Source organism: Cynoglossus semilaevis, chromosome 7 (assembly GCF_000523025.1).
Source record: "Cynoglossus semilaevis isolate Cse_v1.0 chromosome 7, Cse_v1.0, whole genome shotgun sequence".
Taxonomy (NCBI): Eukaryota; Metazoa; Chordata; class Actinopteri; order Pleuronectiformes; family Cynoglossidae; genus Cynoglossus; species Cynoglossus semilaevis.
This window is the reverse complement of record NC_024313.1, coordinates 2145772-2166249: the sequence shown is the minus strand read 5'-3', so window position 1 is coordinate 2166249 and position 20478 is coordinate 2145772. Positions and strand designations below refer to the sequence as shown.

The following is a 20478-nucleotide window of genomic DNA, read 5'->3' as shown; positions in this document are numbered from 1 at the left end:
ATTACGCGATAACTCGCACTGTGGGTGACAACGTATCCAGCTTGGGAGCCGTGCCCCTCTAGTTGATCAATCTTTCTAAGTGTACGCATACTAATATAAATCTCATCCACTGAGCCTAATAATTGCAAAATCTCACCAAACCTCAAGTCAAGCATATATCTATTACACTTCAACTGAATAGTGTAAACGAGCCATATTCTTGCCTCACAGAGGGGCTTTCATTCATCATTTCATTCAATTCAATTTTATTTATAGAGCGCATTTCTTGTACAAAGCAAACTCAATGTGCTTAACAGTCATCACGTAACGGAATACGTGAAAGTTGTTACGAAATGCACTGGTCCCTCTCGTATTGCGGTAGTTGCGGTTCAAGACCAACAGTGAAATGGGAAAATTCGCGAAGTGGAGTCGAGATAGTTATCATATGATTTATGTATATATTTACCCTTCACGAACCTCCCCACACTGTTATCAACAGTCGAACAACAACAACAGTGCAACATTATGTGTCCAATTGAGGTACCCTACATTAATTAAATGCTCACCATATGGACAGTACATATATTTTAGATTTCCCCATGTTTTTTATGTATTACCCTGTATGTATGTATGTGTTGAAAAATGCATTTTCGTTTATTTAAATAATGTTTTTCCCTTGTAGGCTAGAAAAATGAAAATATTGGAAATTAAAACATTTTTAATGTTTTAAGATTGGTTTAAAAAAATGGGAGTGAAAGTAGAACCGCGATAGAGAGGGACCACTGTAAGGTGAAAGTTATCACGAAATAACGTGAAACTCATCATGAAATAACGTGAAACTTATCACGAAATAACGTAAAACTTATCATGTAACAACGTAAAACTTTTCACGAAATAACGTAAAACTTATTACATAATAACGTGAAACTTATCACGTAATCACGTGAAACTGAGCCAATTTTCTTTTTCTCAGTGCGGCAGCAATACGCTTCCGTATAAAAGGCTTCACACTAGTTTTTATAAGCGATTAATTCAAACAATGGAATTCTCGATATGGAAAAAAGGGTCAAGAAAAATAAGCTAAACAATAAGTCAAATCTTTGTTTAATAAAGGTAGTGGATTTAAGTCATTACTTTTCATCTTGAGGAGGCGAAGGTGAAGGCCTGCATCATTTTGCCCTAATGTTAAAATCTGGTAAATCAAAGTTTATGATTAATCAAGATTATTCATGATTAATTGTGAGGTTAATAATGAAAATTAATCATTATTATTCAAGATAATCCTACATTTCTAACAATTAGTTTTTATTCGTAATTAATTCAAACGATGGAATTGTTGATTTGGAAAAATGAGCAAAACTCAAATCTTTGTTTTATAAAGGGATTTAACAACGACACTTCATCTTGAGGATGACTTGTAGACAAAGGTGAAGGCCTGCATCACTCTGCCCTAGCGTAAATTTTTTTTATATGATTTATTTCACAAATTTGTCTTTTCCAATCAACCTGCAGATTTGTTAATATATAGTCGAGAGATGGGGAGGGGGCTCGAGGGGGTGGAGGGGCATGCAATTCTAGTGCCGAATTCATTTTGAGTAGAGGTTTCTCATAAGCGCGGCCCGTCACCCATTCGAGCTAAAGAAGCCGTTGCAGAGGATATCTGACAGGAAATGCCTTTCAAAATATAAATATAGTAACACTCTGAAAGCATTTCTGGAAGTGAAAAAAAAAAAACTAACCTTAAGAAGAAGAAGGGTTCCTCCTGAAGGTGTTCTCTCCAGCATCTACTCTTTCACCTGCCCTGGCAGCAGCAGTACGTTTGGTTCAACTGTTCATGCACTGCAACAAAAAGAGGATGTGTGTCACTGGTGGGTTGTGTATTTATCAGTAAACAGAGGAAATGCTTCAACCACTTTTGTGTGACAGAATAATTTGAAATTTGTATTGATGTAGTTCAGGGGTGTCAAACTCATTTTGGTTCAGGGACCACATACAGCCTGATTAAATGTCAAGAGGGCCGGACAAGTACAATCATAACATAATTACATATAAATAACAATAGGCCCATGTTTTCCTTTTATTTTATAAGTGTATTAGAAAATATTGTTTCGTATTTAATGAAATGTAATTTGACAGAACTTCACAATTATTAATTTTTTATTATTTTTTTTACTTTCAAAATTTACCAAGCAGGCCAGATCGAACCTTGTAGCGGGCAGGTTTTGGTGGGCCTTACGTTTGACACCCCTGAATTAGGTATTCACAGAAATATATCTGATACGTTTGACACCCCTAAATTAGGTATTCACAGAAATATATCTGAATGGGGTGGGAAGTGATGGAAGAGAAACAAAAGATTCATCTCTACAAAAAAATATTGTAAAAACTATTTTTAATGTTACAGGAAAAAGTGAACAAGCTGATTATCCATACACAGTTACGCCTGTTAAGATTGGATGTGGTGAAGACTGTGGATATTTTCTATTAAATCGTAAAATACAATAAATATCTTTCCCCCCTGACATAGATTAGTAACTAAAGAAAACAAAACATATTCCATTTTCTTTTAACTCACTTGAGTTTCCTCCTTTGTTCATTTGTAGCGACGTTTTCACGCTAGCCAAACTGGATTCCCCATCAATCCAACCCTGATGATTGGTCAGACGTTGATTGTCGACAATCGTCGTGATGGTGTGTGTGGTGTCAGGTTACAGGTAACTTTGCCTGACACTTAAGTGTGCTGATCGTGCATCTCATATTGGAGGGGCGGCCATGTTTGTTCTGTGTGAGAGGTGAGGACGGGGCAGGGAGAGAGATGGAACAGAGTAAAGTTAAAAATCAACACAGAAAAGAAACTGTCAAAAACATAATTTTAGGGCAATATTATACCTATCAATAAACTAGGTATGGTCTCTATACGGTCTCTGGTATTCTATACCACCTTTAAATATATGCTGATTTTTTTTTTTAAAACTCAATATACTGTAGAACACCCAACTCCACTAACTAAAACGGTAGAATTTGACTCTTGCTGTTTTTGTATATTTGCAACAAGAAACATTTTTGGAAGGATTTAATAAAGCAATGGTGTCAAACATTTGTCAAAATTTTCACCAGGAGGACACATCAGCAACAGAGTTCCCTTTAAAGGGATTGCAATTATTCATTCAAGTAACAAATGATATACATTGCTATGTGTGATTTAAAAAAAAAAATTTAATTTGTCAGATTGAGAAACTCAGCAATATACATATATATACATATACATGATATACATATACATAAATTTTAATTTGTCAGATTGAGAAACTCAGCAGCATGGACTTCAGCTCAAACGGGCCACACAAAATTCGTGCCACATTTGGCCTGTGGGCCTAGAGTTTGACACGTAGTTTGACATGTATAACAATAAAAACATATGTGACAAATCCCACTGCTCAGCTGACGTACCATCAATGCAGCTGAATGACAAATTGGAAAATTAAATATATATATATATATAAATATATATACATACATATATACACATATATACACACATATATATATATACACACACATATATACATACATACATACATACATATACATACATACATATATATACACTTACATACTGTATATATACATACATACATATACATACATACATACATACAAATATATATACATACATACATACATATATATATACAAACACACACACATATAATTAGCTTTTGAGCGACATTATAATGCCTATAATGCCTTGCCTGGAAACAAAGAACAATAATATATGCAGCATCATTTAATATCTTACTGGCTTCTGTGTTATTAACACACAGACGCCAGTGAGTGGTAAATTAGCTCTTGAGGATGTATTTCCCACAAACCCGTGCAGAAAGTGCCCACATGCTGTCAAATGCTGTCCACAGATTGAATCCTGTACATCCACAGCTTCCCCCCTGGTCGGGTTACTCTGGTTTATTGCCTCTTATGAGTTTTCTTTCTCCCTCTGGACTCCACAGTTTGTCAGCATCCTGCAGATGTAACGCTGCTGCCTGTGGTGTGAATTGTGTGTGGGCTCTCTGTGCAACACCTAAGGACTTTTGTGTCTTGGCTGATAACAGTGTTATCCGTCAGATGATCCAACCCATTATTATATGCGTATTGTCTAACTCTGTGTCAAACCTCATTGGTGCAGCCGACATTTCCTTCGGCGTTTTTCTATTGAACCAAGCGTTTTCTCATTTTAGTGTTTATTTTTGATATTTCTAGAGCTCGTCTTTAAATGTGAGGCAGCCGCTAAACACTTTTAATGCCGTATGACTTTTTTGTACCATTATATATCCAGTATTAATGTTAAATTAACATGTTTTCACAGCAACAATCAAGTAAAGTTAAAAAGAAAATATTTACCAGGTGCAGTCTGATGAGTGTGACGTTGTAGGTAGTCCTACTTCCGTTCAGTCCATATTTCCCTCTGAAAGCTCGCTTGCTACATAGGCTTCGCCGAACGTTTTGCAAAAGAAGTTCTCGCTCGAAAAAGAAAATCTCAAAACTCAATTATACCACTTGTTGTTCTGTTTACACATACTCCGACGGTCATTCAGTCTCAAAAGAACCGCATTTCTTTGACTTGTTAAGTGTCCGGTCATTAGCATTTTTACTTAGCATTGACGTCTTTGAATTCCGCAGCACTGTGGTCAACTAGCTAACCTGGGCGGCGCGCATGGGCAGGGCACATACGTCAGCACCGTCAATGGTATGATTGGCTGCGTCTCGTATCATTGGCTGGACACCTGTCACTCACTGAGTTACATTGTTACGTTATTTTTCGGTTCAATGGTTAATAACTTTAAGGGCGAAAATGTTGAATTGTATTTATCCAGGCGCGCAGCTAAGAGGGAACATCAGTTTTGGTTACGAAGCAGTTTTGGTGTAAATACTTGATATTAAAACTAATAAGATACTATTTTTTTTCTCATGTTGTGGTAAAATGCACACATATCAGTAAGAATAATACAAATTAACTGAATGTTAGATCACATCAAAAACATACAAGATTTTTCACAATTAACATTCACTCGTTGCTGACCAGGAGGCTACAACGTTGTTGTTGTAAGCTAGTTTACAATGTCAAATTATTATTATGCAGTAGTTGTTATATTTTAATGTTTTTTGGTCTGTGGTGATTGGTTTAGGTTATTTATAGTCATATTTTAAATTAAAATATACTATTATTATTTTTAGTCACCCCCACAGTATATACATTCCAGTACTGCAGTACTGGAATGTATATATATGACTAGCCGTGACATTGCGCAAGTACCAAAATCCTTTGCTCCCCTGGAATGAAAGCAATGTTCCTCAGGGAGATACATGCAAAGACTGTATTATTTTATTATTAATAATATTATTATTTTGTTTGTCCACATACAGGGACTTTACAGGCCAATTCTTCTTTTTTCTTCATAATTGATTTATATAGTCATATAACTACAGATCCTCAGTGATGCCCAATGGCTCTTTTTAAAATCAATTGATCTGAAATTCTTGTCGGCCAATCACTCCTTAATTTTCTGAAATGTGGGGTATTTAATAAATGGCCTGCACGGTCTAAGTTAGCCTTCTTTCACGATTATAGGTTTAGCGGCAGTCAATTAAAATAAACAAACCAAAAAAGGAACATAGGGAGGAGAGACAGGGGAAGCAGTCTGACACCGCTGTGCCGTTTGCTGCAGCTAACAGGACGGACAGGGAAACGCCACAGATCACACGATGCCCAGCAATTAGAATGTTCTCAGGCGTTCTGCTATAATAACACGTTGTACTCAGGTGGACATCATAGCAATTATCTTCAACAATAGAATACCAGCCAATGAAGCATTCAGATTAGATCAGGGGTGATGTCAAGAGGGCCGGACCAGTACACTCATAACACAGTTACCTACAGTATAAATGACAAAAAGTCTGTCTTTTTCCACTTTGTTTTTCATGCAAAAAGTACTTTAGAGAAATCTTCATATTTATTGAAATATGATTTTACAAAACATTTCCAAAACATGAAGTGTTTGTGTATTTTTTTTTACTTTCAAAATTCATCAAGTGGGCCGGCCTGAAACCCTAAGTGGGCCAGTTGTGGCCCGCGGATCAAATGTTTGACACCCCTGTACCCCTGTCTTGCATGGGTAGGTTAACAGGAAGGAATACTGGGATGTTAGTTGATATACTTTCTACATCAGGGGTGTCAAACATACGGCCCGCGGGCCAAAAAACGGCCCACTAGGAGGTTCAATCTGGCCCGCTTGATACATTTTAAAAGTAAAAAAATACATGATTTTTTGTAAAATGATATTTCATTAAATATGAATATTGTCCAATATACTTGTACTTTTTTGCATGAAAAACATGGACTTATTGTTGTTTATAGTTAATTATGTTACGATTGTACTGGTCCGGCCCACTTGACATCTAAAAAGGCTGTATGTGGGCTCTGAACCAAAATGAGTTTGAAACCTTAGGTCAACACAGACATCTACATTGTTTGAGTGAATGTGAATCTAAATGTGCAGTTAACACTCAGTCTGTCAGACAGGGCAAAACAGTTTATCGTCTTTGAGGCTGCTCAGCATCTTTTTGAAGAGTTCTGGAGGACTGGAACATCTCAAGGTGGAAGGAGGAGACAGTTTAGCCTGAGTCTGTCCCATCCACTGCACCAGGGAGCCGAGGTTACAGTCACACCTCCACGGGTTGTCGTGGATGCTTAACTTTTTTAAGTCTGAGGATGGTCACACAGAACATCATTATAGTATCGGTCATGACGTCATTTGTTAAAAAGCACAAAACAATACGTAGTCCTACTGTGCATATGGAAGAAGATTTGACCGTCCACCGTTTTCAGGCGGTTTCCGCTGAGAGCCAGTTGAGAGAGCTTTGGCAAGTTGTGGAACACATACGGCGGCAGGTGCTCCAGGTTGTTCTTCCTCAGGTAAAGATCCTGAATCAATCCGTGCAGAGAGACATGTTCCAAGTCAGAAGTCTTCAGCCTGCAGTTGCATGCTGGTCCATCTCTCTGACACCTGAATCCTCATATGAAACCTATGTAACATCTTACATCACTGTTGCAGTGATTGTTCGTTCTCTAATTGCCTTCAACCTTTTTTTTCCCTCAGCCCTGGTCTTGTCATATTTAAGTTCCACAGCATAGCGTACGTGTGTCAAACTCAGGCCCGGGGACCAAATCTGGCCCACAGTGTAATTATATTTGGCCCGTGAGATCGTATCAAATGTGTACTAGAGTTGGCCTGCCAGTATATAGCCTCTATATACTGGCAGTATTTGTAGTATTAGTGGTGTATATAGCATGTTTTTTGTTTTGTTTTTTTGCTGTCAATTTTTCATTTTTCAAAATATATTAAGCTTTGCCCGCATCTTCGTCCCTGTTTTTAATTTTGGCCCACAGTATATTTGAGTTTGACACCCCTAGTGTAGTGGCTAGGACGCTTGCCTTACAAGCAAATAGCCCCTGGTTCAATTTACTGTGGAACCACATATTTGGCGCCTCCAAGAGGCAGACTGTTGCAGCAGATCTGCTGTTAACACAAGAAATTCTCAATTGTGGGATCAATAAAATTCAAATTGTGAATATATATTTATAATATATTGTTGTTTTTGTTATGGATCCATTGCAATTCTCTCTCATTTTCACCCCTCTGACTATTCATTTGTTGTTCCTTATTGGGGCCCAGCCTTTTTTTAAACAATTTGGAAGGAAAACACTGGATAACACTTTTGTTTCGAGACATTTGTATCCAATCTCACAAGAGACAACTTTACCTCCAAGTTGAGCAAGCCATCCAACGCTGAAGGATTCAGTGAAGAAAGAAGGTTGTTATCTAGAATCAGCATTCCCAGATTTTGAAGAGGCAGGAATGTCCCAGCAGGAAAATTCTTGAGACTGGGACCAAAACATAATTTAAGAGGGTTAGTTTTTGTTCAATATCAAAAGAATGAAAGAAAGAGTATAAATAGATAGATAGATAGATCTGCCAATAGATGGATGGATGGATGGATGGATGGATGGATGACCTGTTACTGTCCAGGTTGAGAAACATCAGTCGTTGGAGACCGTTGAAAGCCTTCGACGACATCTTCTTGATGCCGTTCGAGGAGAGTCCCAGCACTTTCAGGGCCGTGAGGTACTTGAAGGCATTCGATGGCAGTGCAGACAGTGCATTAAAAGGAAGATCAAGTTCTGACAGATTCTTCATGCTCACAAACATGTCTGCTTTCAGAACACCAATCTGGTTCTCTCCAAGCCTGAGGAAACGAAGGTTTAGGAGGCCCTGCAGAAGACGAACAGTAGAAGACGTTGTCCTGGAGTTTTTTGGACATGGACTGTATGACTTTTTATCATTTACCTTAAATCCCTTTGATGGTAGGCTGGTGATGTGGTTTTTGTCAAGATTAAGTAGTTCCAAGTGCCTGGCACCAACGAAGGCCTGCAGCTGGATGGACTTGATGGCATTTTTTTCCAGAATGAGGCTCTCGAGCTTTGGAAATGACCGCAGAGCCCGAGGCAGTATTTCTGTTATATCATTATGACCTACACAACAAAAAAATGACACAGAAATGTAGAGAACTTAGAGATCTTTACTATGCTAAGAAGCAATTAAAATGATCTTATCTAAAACTAGGATTTTATTTCGTCACCCACCCAGATTTAGGACGCTAGCATCGCGCGGCACTCCGGCAGGGAAATGCTGAAGAGCCTTCCTGTGGCAGTCGACCTCCAGCTTTTCTGATTCGGGCTTTTGGGAGCATTTACAGACATCAGGACAGGTCTGTACAGTCTGTGCCACCCACAGGACCACCAGCATCAACACCACTGAGTGCTGCATCCTGACTGCAGAATGAAAAAAAAAAACCTTATCATCTCCTGGAACACTTGAATTCACTGAAATGAACATGTGTATGGGTTAGATTAGCAGAGTCTATCTTTATACGGATGTGGTCAAATTCATAACAACATATACTGTAACATATATTTATAAAATATACATACATATATATATACACATACATATATATACTGTATATACATATATATAAAATACAACACATTATTATTATTATTATACAATGCTATATAATACAATATAAAATAATTATTTATAATTTTATATAAAATCAGAAGTGGTTAAATGTGAAACACGAATATAATTTTTTTTCGATGATGCGAATATTTTTTTTATAGTCTTCTGGGTTTTTTTGTTTAATTGTTTGTTTTTTTAAATCATCATCTTAAGAGATACATAGTTTAAAATGAGTGTTAATAATGTGTTAATGGGTTTGTAACTAAGTTTAATTCAAAGTGTTAAAAGTGTTAATAACATCATCCTTTAAAATATGGGTTTGTAACGAAGTTTAATTAAAGTGTTAATAACATCATCCTTTAAAATATTTTGGCATATCTGGGTCTTTTACAAATACTATAGCTGCAGGTGGCTTGAACTGATGTCACATAACGTCAGCGGTAATAAATATTTGTAAAAAATAAATAAGCGAGCATTTGCTTAATAGCCCCGCCCTCACCACATCTGCACAAATAAACTGCGGCCTACTATTTGTGTGTCCAATGATTAACAATCAGGTGCTTTACTGGTGGGTTAAATGCACAGAAATTTCCCTTAGGATCAATAGCGCATTAGACGGTAAAAGAGTTCGTCAGCATAAGTGGAATATCAATACTTAGTTATAATCCAGGCCTGATTTGATATATTATATGTGCCTGCATGTGATGACTTAGTATTGAGTGGGATAATTAGAATCTGTCAGTTACTGCAGCTAATTGTGCCACGTGTGTCTTCATAGGACACAGTCTGGGTGGGGGGATGGGGGGTTCCATAATTACTGTCACCATATCTGTGGTAATGGGCTGCAGAGTGACACTGTGACAACCACAGGGAAATCAGCAGTGATGGGAAAAAAAATGCAATGAGTTATTGTTGCACAATGACAATTACGTAGAATAAATTAATTTTAGCATTAGCATTAGCATTTTAGCATCTTATTCAGGAAGTTACTGAAAACCACTGAGTGGTGATGGGTATAAGCTTAACCACAGATTAAAAAAAAATTTAAAAAAATTGAATATCATCCAAATGAAATATTAATGATAATAATAGTAATAAACTCACATACCGTACATCAGTACCTATGTCGCCCACCTACGCTAACACAGTGCTAACATCATAATCTAGGACAGTGGTTCTCAAACTTTTTATACTCTGTACCACCTGAGAAAACATGAGCTCTGAGTGACCAACATTAGAATATAGCATATATACATATGAATTTTCCCCACGTACCACTAGAGAGCGCTCGTGTACCACAGAAAGTGAATGTAGCACAATCCAATGTATGGCGTACAACCGGCGAATGTAAACAAAGCTAATTTCGCATATAGCACCACGTCACAAAGTATTCGTCCTCTCCACTATAACTAGTTCCTCTGCGGAATTCGTTTCTACACGGACCACGTAACCACAAACGCCAAAGGTCAAGGACGCCCTAATGTCAGTGACAGAGTTGTTAACTTTTCAACTAGGTTACAATGGGGTAACAGTTAGCCCAATTATTTACCCAATTACATTAAAAGAAAAAAGACTTGAAAAACAACCAAGCATTATAAATATAAAATACTATGATGAACTCCCAATTTTGATTTTATAAAATAAGTCTTTAATATATTACTTTTATTGAAGATTTTATAAAATAAAAGTCTTTAATATATTACTTTTATTGAAAAATAAATGTAGTAAATTGTTGGCTAATCTAATGCTAAGGGTAAATAAACCTGATTTAAAAAAACATTTTATGATAACATTCATAACAAATATATCTTTCCAGTTTCCATGACATCACTCTTTGCTGATTAGAATGAGAGAAACGATAGGAACAAACCAAAGCAGATGATTCTTACCTGCAGAGGTTTTTGTTTTTCCACCTTTTCGTCACACTGTGATTTTTTTGATCCTGTAAAAACTTCTACCCCCTGGTGTCGCCGCCACTAAACAAACAAAAAAATGTTTTAGTACAAATGTACAAATATATCTTTTACCACTTCCAAAAGTACCAGAGGCACTGCGAAAAAGTCTTAGTTCCCAGCAACTCCTCAAGCCAGTGGATGAAAATATGCAATAAACCAAGCTGCTGTCAGACTTGACATAAAAGCTGCTACACAACACCGGCCAGGACGGCAGTGTGGGAACGCAGCCTTAGCAGACAGTAAAGGCAGGGTGTGAAACTCCTCGAGCCGCAGGGTCTGCAATGTCACAGGGGCCAGAGAAATGTGGCATCCACAGATTATGGCACCGATCCATGTTACACAGCAAGGTCCATCACAGGGTCACATACAGACAAACAACCCATTCACACCCCTGTGGTCAATTAGAGAGTCCAATTATAAATATATAAATATCTTCGCACGGCGGGAGGGAACATGAGTACCAGGAGGAACACACACACAAAACACGCAAACTGTTTGGAATAGTTACAACCCCATACAAAATTCGACCATATGTGACAAAAGTATCTTGGATTAGCATCTCATCTCAACTGAACCAAAATATGGGCCACGTACCAGGTATCCAGGGAGTCCTCAGTTTACAACGTCCTCGACATACAGCGTTTCGTAGTTACATCGCCATCTCCTGTAAATATATTAAAAGAGACTTGTTACCGCTTTGCGATGTACGGCGTTAAAGCAAATTTCGCACAGGAACCAGTTAGCAAGTGGAGCGGATAAATACGTCATCGCGCAGCGCTAATAGCGAAGAGAGCTTTGTTTACAATGGGGGGGGGGGGGGGTGTCCACTTTGTTGTAACGCTTAAACAATAAAAAAGCCCCCAGTCACTAGGTGGCAGCAACTCGTACAACGGTTTGTACTGATTGGAAAAAAACATATTTTATAACATTTCTGTCCACTAGGGGGGGGCATTCAATCTACCAATGTCAATTTACACCAGCAATTCACTACGCACACAATTCACATTCACACAGTAAGTTTTAAAAAAGGTAGTAGTTTTAAATAGTTCTAATATGTTCCAGTATTTGGAGATAAGTTAGTCCAGGCAGTTGACATGTGTTTATCTCCGCCAGCGAGCAACACACTTTACTCCTCGTCTTCAAGGATGAGGCAGCTACTGCGTGTACAAGTGGGTCAGGACAGTTACTCCTAATGAGAGGAGAGAGAGCAGATATCCGTCTGTACCGCACAGCAGCGACGAGGAAGGGAAGTAAAGACGAAAGAGGCGGAATGAAGGAGAGATCAGTAGGGGGAGACGGAAACAGACGGAGGACGAGGCTGTGTGTGTGTGTGAAAACAGAGGCGGAGGAAACGGTTCAAATGGTCTGACGGATGAGAAAGCAGAACTAAAACTGAGCTTTGAAGGAGAGCACGGGCCAAACACTGCAGCACGACTCCGGGATTAATGTAGACACGGCGGTGAGGAGAGTTGGCAGATAGACAGCTGTGCTGACTGGACTGATTCTTTTGTCACTGAGAGAAGATCCTTTTCAAATCATTGCAGGCGGCAGCCGCACAAACACACACACACAAATAGAAAAGACATGCCATCTGGATGTGTCATTACACAGTTTTCACAGATAGCAAGGAAGACTGAACAAATAGGGCCAATAAGTGTGTATGTGTGTATGACTGTACTACAGCCATTTGAACAGCTAATAATAAATGGAACTGTTTTCCTATTATGACAAATACAATAGCGTGACAAAATCCTCGAACATGGTCAAAACAGTGCCCCCTCTGTCTAACTATTAACAGAGAGACCAAAGATATCGCAATGAAATTATGCAAACATGTTGCTCTGAAGATTTTGATGCCAGATCCGACGTGTAATCTCCAGATAATGCCCGGCTAGGGATAACGTATGAAAAAGGCATTTGTCATGGGATCGTAGGAAAACAAGAAATACATCTGAACATTACAAGGACCTTCAAGGAAGCTAAGAACAAGCTTGTCGGTATCAGAAGAAAAGGATTTTTCGGAATTTGTTTGAGGAGTTTTTAGCAGTCGTTACTAGTTTTTCGGTGTTACGTGGGGTCTTCGGTTAGGAGTCTTCCATTGTTTTTTGACATACGGTGTAAAAAAAAAAAATACAGATACATCATCACGTCACACTATATGCAGAAGACGACTTCATTTACATTCGCTGGTTGTACCCAATACATTCACTTTCTTTTATTAGTGTTGATTTTTTGGGAACTTCAATGGCTCCTAAGTGTAAGTCAGACTCTTCTGATGTTTTTGTGTCCTAGATTATGATTTTGTTAGCATAGGTGAGTGACCAAAATAATTATGTAGTGTGTGATGTTCGAGTAACAGAACTGCCTCTAGATATTTTACTTTGTAAATTACGATCTCATTTCGATTAAATGAGATGATAAAGCACTTTCGGGGAAAAAAATATCCATTCCAGTTGTATGTATAAGTGACCTGTGATATCACGTACAACTACCTTACTTACAACACTTAAAGCTGTTATTTACACACACGGGCCCAATTTTTTAATCCTAACTGCACAGTTCACTAGTCCGCACTAACCTGAAAGATTAATACTGCGGACTGTGTCAAGTCCAAACAGACCTGATGAAGACTGTCCTTTAGAAGTGGTCTCTCTGAGTGGACCATATGAAGGTGTAAACAGCCTCTCTGTCCACAGCAGATGGTCATTTATTTTGTATGGCACGCTTCCAGGCAGAGCAATTGTAAACAGTGGCCCAGTGCCATTACATTAAGGCCAATAATGGTCGAATGCTATTTTGTGGTGAAGTTGTTGTCATTAATGTCTCCCCGAATTATGTCACTGAACAGCTGCTGTAAAATCTACGGCTACACTGAGTGTCGGTAGAGCCACACAGCGAGTTTTGCTTACGTATAACCCTTGACACCATATCTACTTACTACTTAGTATAAATTGCACATTACAATAAATAGAAATACTTGTAATGCCTATGTTTATAGATTTTAATTCGGGATGTCCGATATTAACTTTTTGCCGATATCCGATATCGTCCAAACACCTCATTTCCGATTCTGATATCAAGCGATATGGATATAGACCTGGTAATATTTATTAATTTATCTGTACAAACCACTGTATGAGGATGAGATTAATTAAATGAGCTGCAATGCTGCCATCTAGTGACTTTCACTTTACTATACAGCCTTTTTTTCTTCAAAACTATTTTTAGGGCACATATTTGGTGAAACCCATGCATTGCGATATCGGGTTTTAATTATTGGAGGAAAAACTGATAACGATTCTTATAGATATTACATAATATGCTAATATTGGGTCGATACTATCGGTCGGCCGATATTAGCGGACATCCCTGATTTTAACTCTAATGCCTATAGCCCTAACCTAGCTAAGTTATTTTAAGTTATCCTCATATCTACTACACATATTTAACCATTATCGTATTAATATATTTTAGCTTTAATTGTAGAAATGATGAATGAGGTATGAACAACCAGAATGATTGACAGCTATAGTATTGTTTGTAATGAGTTCAATTAGCAGTATTTAAATTGTTTTTGTTAAACCTTTTGTTTTTACATTTGGTCGCAGTTTGCAACAGTTGGGGCAGCTTGGCTTTTTATGTTAGCATTCAACAGTGGCTACAGCAGTGAAACACAATTCTACAGGGAATCAAGATAAATTGATTTATATATGGATGATGCAAACCAATGTAACCCAGAGATATCCCTGACCAGACAACGCCAGTGCCCTCAATGTTAGTCTCTTTCTGTCTACAAGAAAAGAAATACAGTACTGTTTCAGTACTATCTGATACAAGCTCATATAAATGCGTGTCTTGGATTTAATGATGGCAGATTGTTATGTTTGTCACTATTTTTTTCTATTTTTTTTTCTTCAGTGCAGATTAAATGTGGAGTCATATCATGGCTGACTGTTTTGTCATCAGGTTTGACTAGAGCAGGCATGGGCAAACTAAGGCCCGGGGGCCGGATGCGGCCTGTTTGGCTTTTTAATCCGGCCCACCAAACTTGTGCAAATTATGTTATTTCTATTATCATTATACTTCTATTTTTCCAATAGATGGCCTAGAAAAGGCTTAAAGCATTTTAGCATTTATGACTTTTACATGTCATTTGTTTTAGTTCACAACACAAACGCTCCATAAATCTGCTCCTGATCCGGCCCTCTGTCAAATTCTAGGACCCATAGTGGCCCGCAAGTCAGAAAGTTTGCCCACGCCTGGACCAGAGGTTTGTGCTGACGTCTAACATACAGGTCATTTTATGGCTACGTTTGAACTACACACACAAAAAAACTAGCGGAGATATTGTCCAGAGATCTGTAAGGATCACGTTAGCTGCCTGTGAGCGTTATGTCCATTGTATTGCTATAGGGAGCGATAGCTAAAATGCTTATACAGCTCTAAGCTGAGATCCCTGCATCAAAAGCTGCATCGTCAGGGCACACTCCTGCATCGTATTTAAGAATGTATCCATCAAATGTCTCATGAAAGCACAGATCGTTCCTGTAAAATCATCCAGACCAAAGAGCTATGGCCAAGACAAAATATTTAATCATCTCCTCTTTAATTACTTTACCTCCAAAATGTTAGCTTACTTAGCATATATACGTGGGGTCCTCAGGTTTACGACATCAAGACTTATGACTTCACAGCCTCCTACATTTAAATTAATTAGAAAAATCTCGTTGCCTCATTCCGACAAGGAAGACGTCTCTGTTTACATTCGCCGACGGTAGCAATGGTTCACCTTTTTTTTTTAACCTTTTTGCTTCGACCAACTCTATGTAAAAGCATTACTTTCCCACCCAACATATTGCAATTTTTCTACATACTGATGTGGCTTCTGTATCATTGAAACCGCGGTCCAACAAATGTATCCACAAGACACACTCTTGAGGAAACACACACTGTTCAAAACGTAGTACATAAAAAAAAAAAAATCATAGCGTTTGTATGACCTTGACAGCATGTTAAAGTAGCAGTTAGCAGAAAGATGTTTGATTCAGATTAGAGTAAAAAAAAAAAAAAAAAAGGAAAGTATAGGAAAGGGCTGTGTGTTGATGCACAACAGAGTAAACCACCAGGCTATTTTATGCTTCACACAATCTTGACTTCAAAAAGATATGAAAATCCCCACCCTGCTCTCCCCTCTCTCTCTCTCTCTCTCTCACTCTCTGACACACAAACAGAGACTATCTCTTTTCGTAATCACAGTAGTAAGCTGAGTGTTTGGACGGCACACACACACACACACACACACACACACACACACTCACTCACACACACACACACACGTAGACGCAGCGGGAGCACAGCTTCTCTTTAAAGTCTGACACAAGTGACTGTTGTGCTTCATAATGAGACTCACGCTGACCTTTGTGGAGTAACTTCACCTTATAATTCATTCAAAACCTTAATTACCTCCGCTTTCTGCCACAGGCAAGTTCATCTATCTTCTATACAGCTGTGCTTGTGTTTCTATGGGAACCAGTTGAGATGTCACCTCTTATCTGGCTACGGATACAGCAGTTGTTTTTCCAGACCTGGGGTTTCATTTTCTCACTGTAACTCCCAACCCCCCCCCAAAAAAATATGTTTCCCCCCAAAAATATACTGTGTAACGTTACTATATTCAGTAATTACTTTAATCAGCAGCTACTGATTGAAGTAATAATAATAATAAATAATCATTTTAATGTGCATAGAGTCAAAAATCTAGATGTTCTTTGTCACCTGATTGGTTACACCCAAATAACCAATGAGGGATCTTTATGACCTTTTGGGATCAGTTATTGGAAAAAAAGAAAAAAGTCACACTTTTCTACTGACCACTAGAGAGAGCCCAAGTACCACCATTGGTACCCAATCATTGATCTAACATATTAATCTGTTGTTTTCGCTTTCCGTGACGTACATCAGAAATTCCATTCTTACGGCGCGACGTTACGCGACTTCCGTCACATGCTGGAACTCACATATTGACAATAAGTACCTGTCATAAGCTAGGACATGAAAAGATTAGAAGTGTTTGTTTTAACGTCATTTGGTCAAATTTACAGGACATGGCGACATAACCACAAAACGCCGTACGTCAAGGACGTCGTAAACCAAGGACATCCTGTACATGATAAAGGGAATACAATTTTAACCAACGTGTTACCAATAAAATTTGGAAGGACGATGAACAAATGGTACAGGTACACAGGTGGTAGTTGCCCACCCCCTACTGGTATATATAGGAGTCTGCATAATAGTGGAGGGACATAAAAAAAAAAAAAAAAACGCAACTCTTAAAGAAAGAGAATATTAATGTTCACAGCGGCGCTGAAGAGTGGAGTGGAAAAAAAGTGAACCCGTTGAACTAACATCAGCGTGTGATTTCAGAATTGAATTAAGAGCCAGTTATACTGTTGCTAGACTGCACAGCGAGGCTTCGGCTGACAAATAGGCTAATAATCTCATTAGGAATAAATTCAAACTGAACAGCGTTGGTCTGTGCTGCTGTATATTAATGTGGGCTGGGCTGGTGGGACTTGAAGAGTCAAATGTTTCGGAGGGGATAACCAACACCATTAGACCTAGGTTTATAGAGGCTATACAGACTTAATCACCTTAAACACACAGTTCGACAATTTGACGATTCGTCAGCAAAATCCTGCTACCAGATATATGCTATAAATATTTATTGAATTTCTGAAAATATCTTAAATTTAGGAAGGTCACGTTAAAGAGAGAGTAATACTACGTTCTGGGCTTACTGACAGGGCCAGATTCAGGACATCACCATCTTGTGTTCTGGTGTAAATTTTTATAAATGTCAGCATCATTTAGGCAGCTATCTTTGTTATCGATGTCCCGCTCAGGTTTATTAGATTTACGCTGCACCCTGTGATTTGCAGTGATCTGATAGGACTGCTGAAATGCCACAGTCTGAAGGAGGCGTAAGGCAGCACTTCCTGGGTCAATAACTATTAAAGCTTATACTAAGGGTATGGAACTATTCTTAAAGTAGTTTAAATTACCTGCATTTGTTTCTATAGAACTTTAATGTACCAGGGTTAGCTAGTTTTGTTGCCATGACTAGAAATTAATTATACATTTGTAACAGAAATAAAATATTTATTTTTGGATGCTTATATTTAAATGTGCTCACCAAGGTACCGATATTGCATTTTATGCTAACTTTAGCACTTGTTTATTATTAATTATTATTATTGTGTAAGGTATACACAATATCGCATTTTATGCTAACTTTAGCACTTGTTTTATACTTTTTATATATGAGGGGAAAATAACCATTAACCAATTAAAATGAAAACTGTGCTTCCATGTATAAATGCAATTAATCGTGACTAATCAGGATTAATTGAGAAAAGTCAAAAGTCCTAAAAAGGACCCATTTGTGTAGATGTGTGTTATACATCTCTTAGTGTCGTTAGCATGACAATAAATCATACTCGTCATCCGATCCTTGTATTTAACTATACTCACCAAGGTACTAATCCTTGCAGTGAGTCATCTCACATAGGAGAATTGACATATTAACATGCTGGTGTTATGGTCCCAGTCATAACTCTGGCTGACTATTCTACATTGAATTTGAAGCATTTCAAAGCTTAAGAATACATTATATTTTTATTTGGGTAAAGAGAGAGATGAAAGCCTGGAGGCAAGGCTACGGTGTCAGTGCATCGCCATGGCAACAAATAGACAGTTAACCCAGGGCAACCCCTTTGTCCTTACCATAATGCGCTAAAACATTATTCTAATTGTATAGCCACCTTCAAATGTGCCACTTCATTGGTCCAGATTATGTTAAAGGGATATCTGCTCTGTATTCTTCTTCCCATAGACGGTATTTGTTTGTTTAAATGTTGACCTCAGGGTCGGAAAATTACACCTGATCTTAGTCAGCTGTCAAATCTGTCTTCAATGTACAATTAAAAATAATAAAAAAGTAAAAAAAATCATAGAAATAGTAGTTTTGTTTGATATAAATATTGTTGAATATTCTAGCACAAAATAGTCTTAAACATTTTAATTGAGAGAAATAAATAAAAAACCTAATGGGCAAAGTTTTGATTAAAGTTACTACTTTACTAATGTGCCAGATGTTGAGGATTCGTGGGTCAAACATGGCCCCCAGGCCAGGGGTTTGACACCTCTGGTTCGCATCTTAGGTACTAGTCAAAATAAAAGACCGATCATATAAAATGTATATTAAAAAGTTAATGTTTCCCTAGATTTAAATCAAGTGAGAAACATGAATATGCAGGAAGGAGAATAAATCCTGCTCTCTCAATGTGTTTGAGATTTATTTGTAAGAAAACGGCGCCATCTTGTGGCAGTACAGCTTCAAACGTTTTGTCTATTATAATTTAATGATTGATTCACATGATTATATCTCATCTTTCATTTTTCAGCACCAAATTGCAGTTAATATGCCCAGCATCCTCTGGGTTTTCCCATGGGCCTTCTCAATAACACACCCAAATGCTCAAATGTCAGTGTTGTGAACCTAACTATTTACCATATACCAACCACCACGTGCCCACAGGTAACAACTGAACGAAGATAAGGTTGGAGCCAATCAGCTCTCTCTTACTTACAGACTGCATCACAGCAGGTCTGGTCCAAAGTTAGTTGTTTCTCATTCCATTAATCCTCAACTAGTGGACACGACCTGGCGTTTTAACTGCTGCTGGATCAGTTCTCGGCAGATTCGGCCTGCGATCAAAGTTGATGATGTTAGAGACAAACCAGCACTCACACTTAACAACTGCAGATTTTTGGGTATGGTAGGAAATCAGTACCCTGTGTGGAAGATCCTGGTCCAGTTAGTTGGGGGACCCTAGTTCTAAACAACATCCCTAGAAATTTGAAGAAAAGTACACAGAAAAATACATATTTTCGGCAAGTTTGAGTATCTGCCAATACAGCTTTCAAGAGTTAAAGCGACTTTTTACATGAGATAATTACATACTTCAATGATTTCAGTCCAAATTATCCACAGTTAAAATAAGGAACAAAATACTGTAATCTTTATTTTAAACAATGCTGAGACATTTGTACAATCCAATTTTCTTTCTGTCACAGATCCTATCCACAGATATGGAACTTTTTTTTTATCTTCGCACTTCCTGTTATCACGTCAAAAAAGTACGACTTTGGAAGAGGCTTCTCTGATACTAAAACCATCGTGTGGAGGCTGCTGGCTACGGAATCCTGGTCACCCACCGAATGTAGCTGACACGTGTACATTTGAAAGAATTGTTCAAAAACGCGGTTTAGTTGTAAACACAATTACAGTGGCTTCAAAATGTATCGTGACGTTACAAAAAGCAACATTACATATCTACTTCGCTACTTAATTCTTTGACTTCAAAATATCACATTAAAAAGTATTTACAGAGTTTTCAGTCAGC

The 20478-nt window shown here is 38.0% G+C and overlaps 1 protein-coding gene and 1 long non-coding RNA gene across 4 annotated transcripts in view; both read right to left on the bottom strand.

Moving 5' to 3' along the window:
• Nucleotides 1-6022, bottom strand: part of LOC103380675 (uncharacterized) — a 19298-nt gene extending 13276 nt beyond the window's left edge. For both annotated transcript variants that reach the window (XR_001760270.2, XR_521706.3), the window contains exons 1-3: nt 4378-6022; nt 2555-2760; nt 1719-1818 (exon numbers count right to left, since the gene is read on the bottom strand). This is a non-coding gene — a long non-coding RNA (uncharacterized LOC103380675). The remainder of the gene's footprint in view (nt 1-1718; nt 1819-2554; nt 2761-4377) is intronic.
• Nucleotides 6023-6455: 433 nt separating this feature from the next.
• On the bottom strand, nt 6456-19956 carry LOC103380692 (leucine-rich repeat-containing protein 15). 2 transcript variants are annotated; one of them, XM_008312728.3, is made up of 9 exons: nt 19663-19956; nt 11606-11675; nt 10946-11032; nt 8678-8866; nt 8382-8566; nt 8050-8306; nt 7798-7918; nt 6823-6958; nt 6456-6739 (listed from the first exon to the last, which is right to left on the bottom strand). In XM_008312728.3, exons 4-9 carry the CDS (start codon nt 8859-8861, stop codon nt 6549-6551), a joined length of 1074 nt encoding a protein of 357 aa, XP_008310950.1. In that variant the 5' UTR covers nt 8862-8866; nt 10946-11032; nt 11606-11675; nt 19663-19956; the 3' UTR covers nt 6456-6548. The 2 variants fall into 2 exon arrangements, with proteins under 2 accessions (XP_008310950.1, XP_024912416.1); XM_025056648.1 differs by lacking the exon at nt 11606-11675 and having other exon boundaries at nt 19663-19780; nt 19867-19956.
• Between the last annotated feature and the right edge of the window lie 522 nt (nt 19957-20478).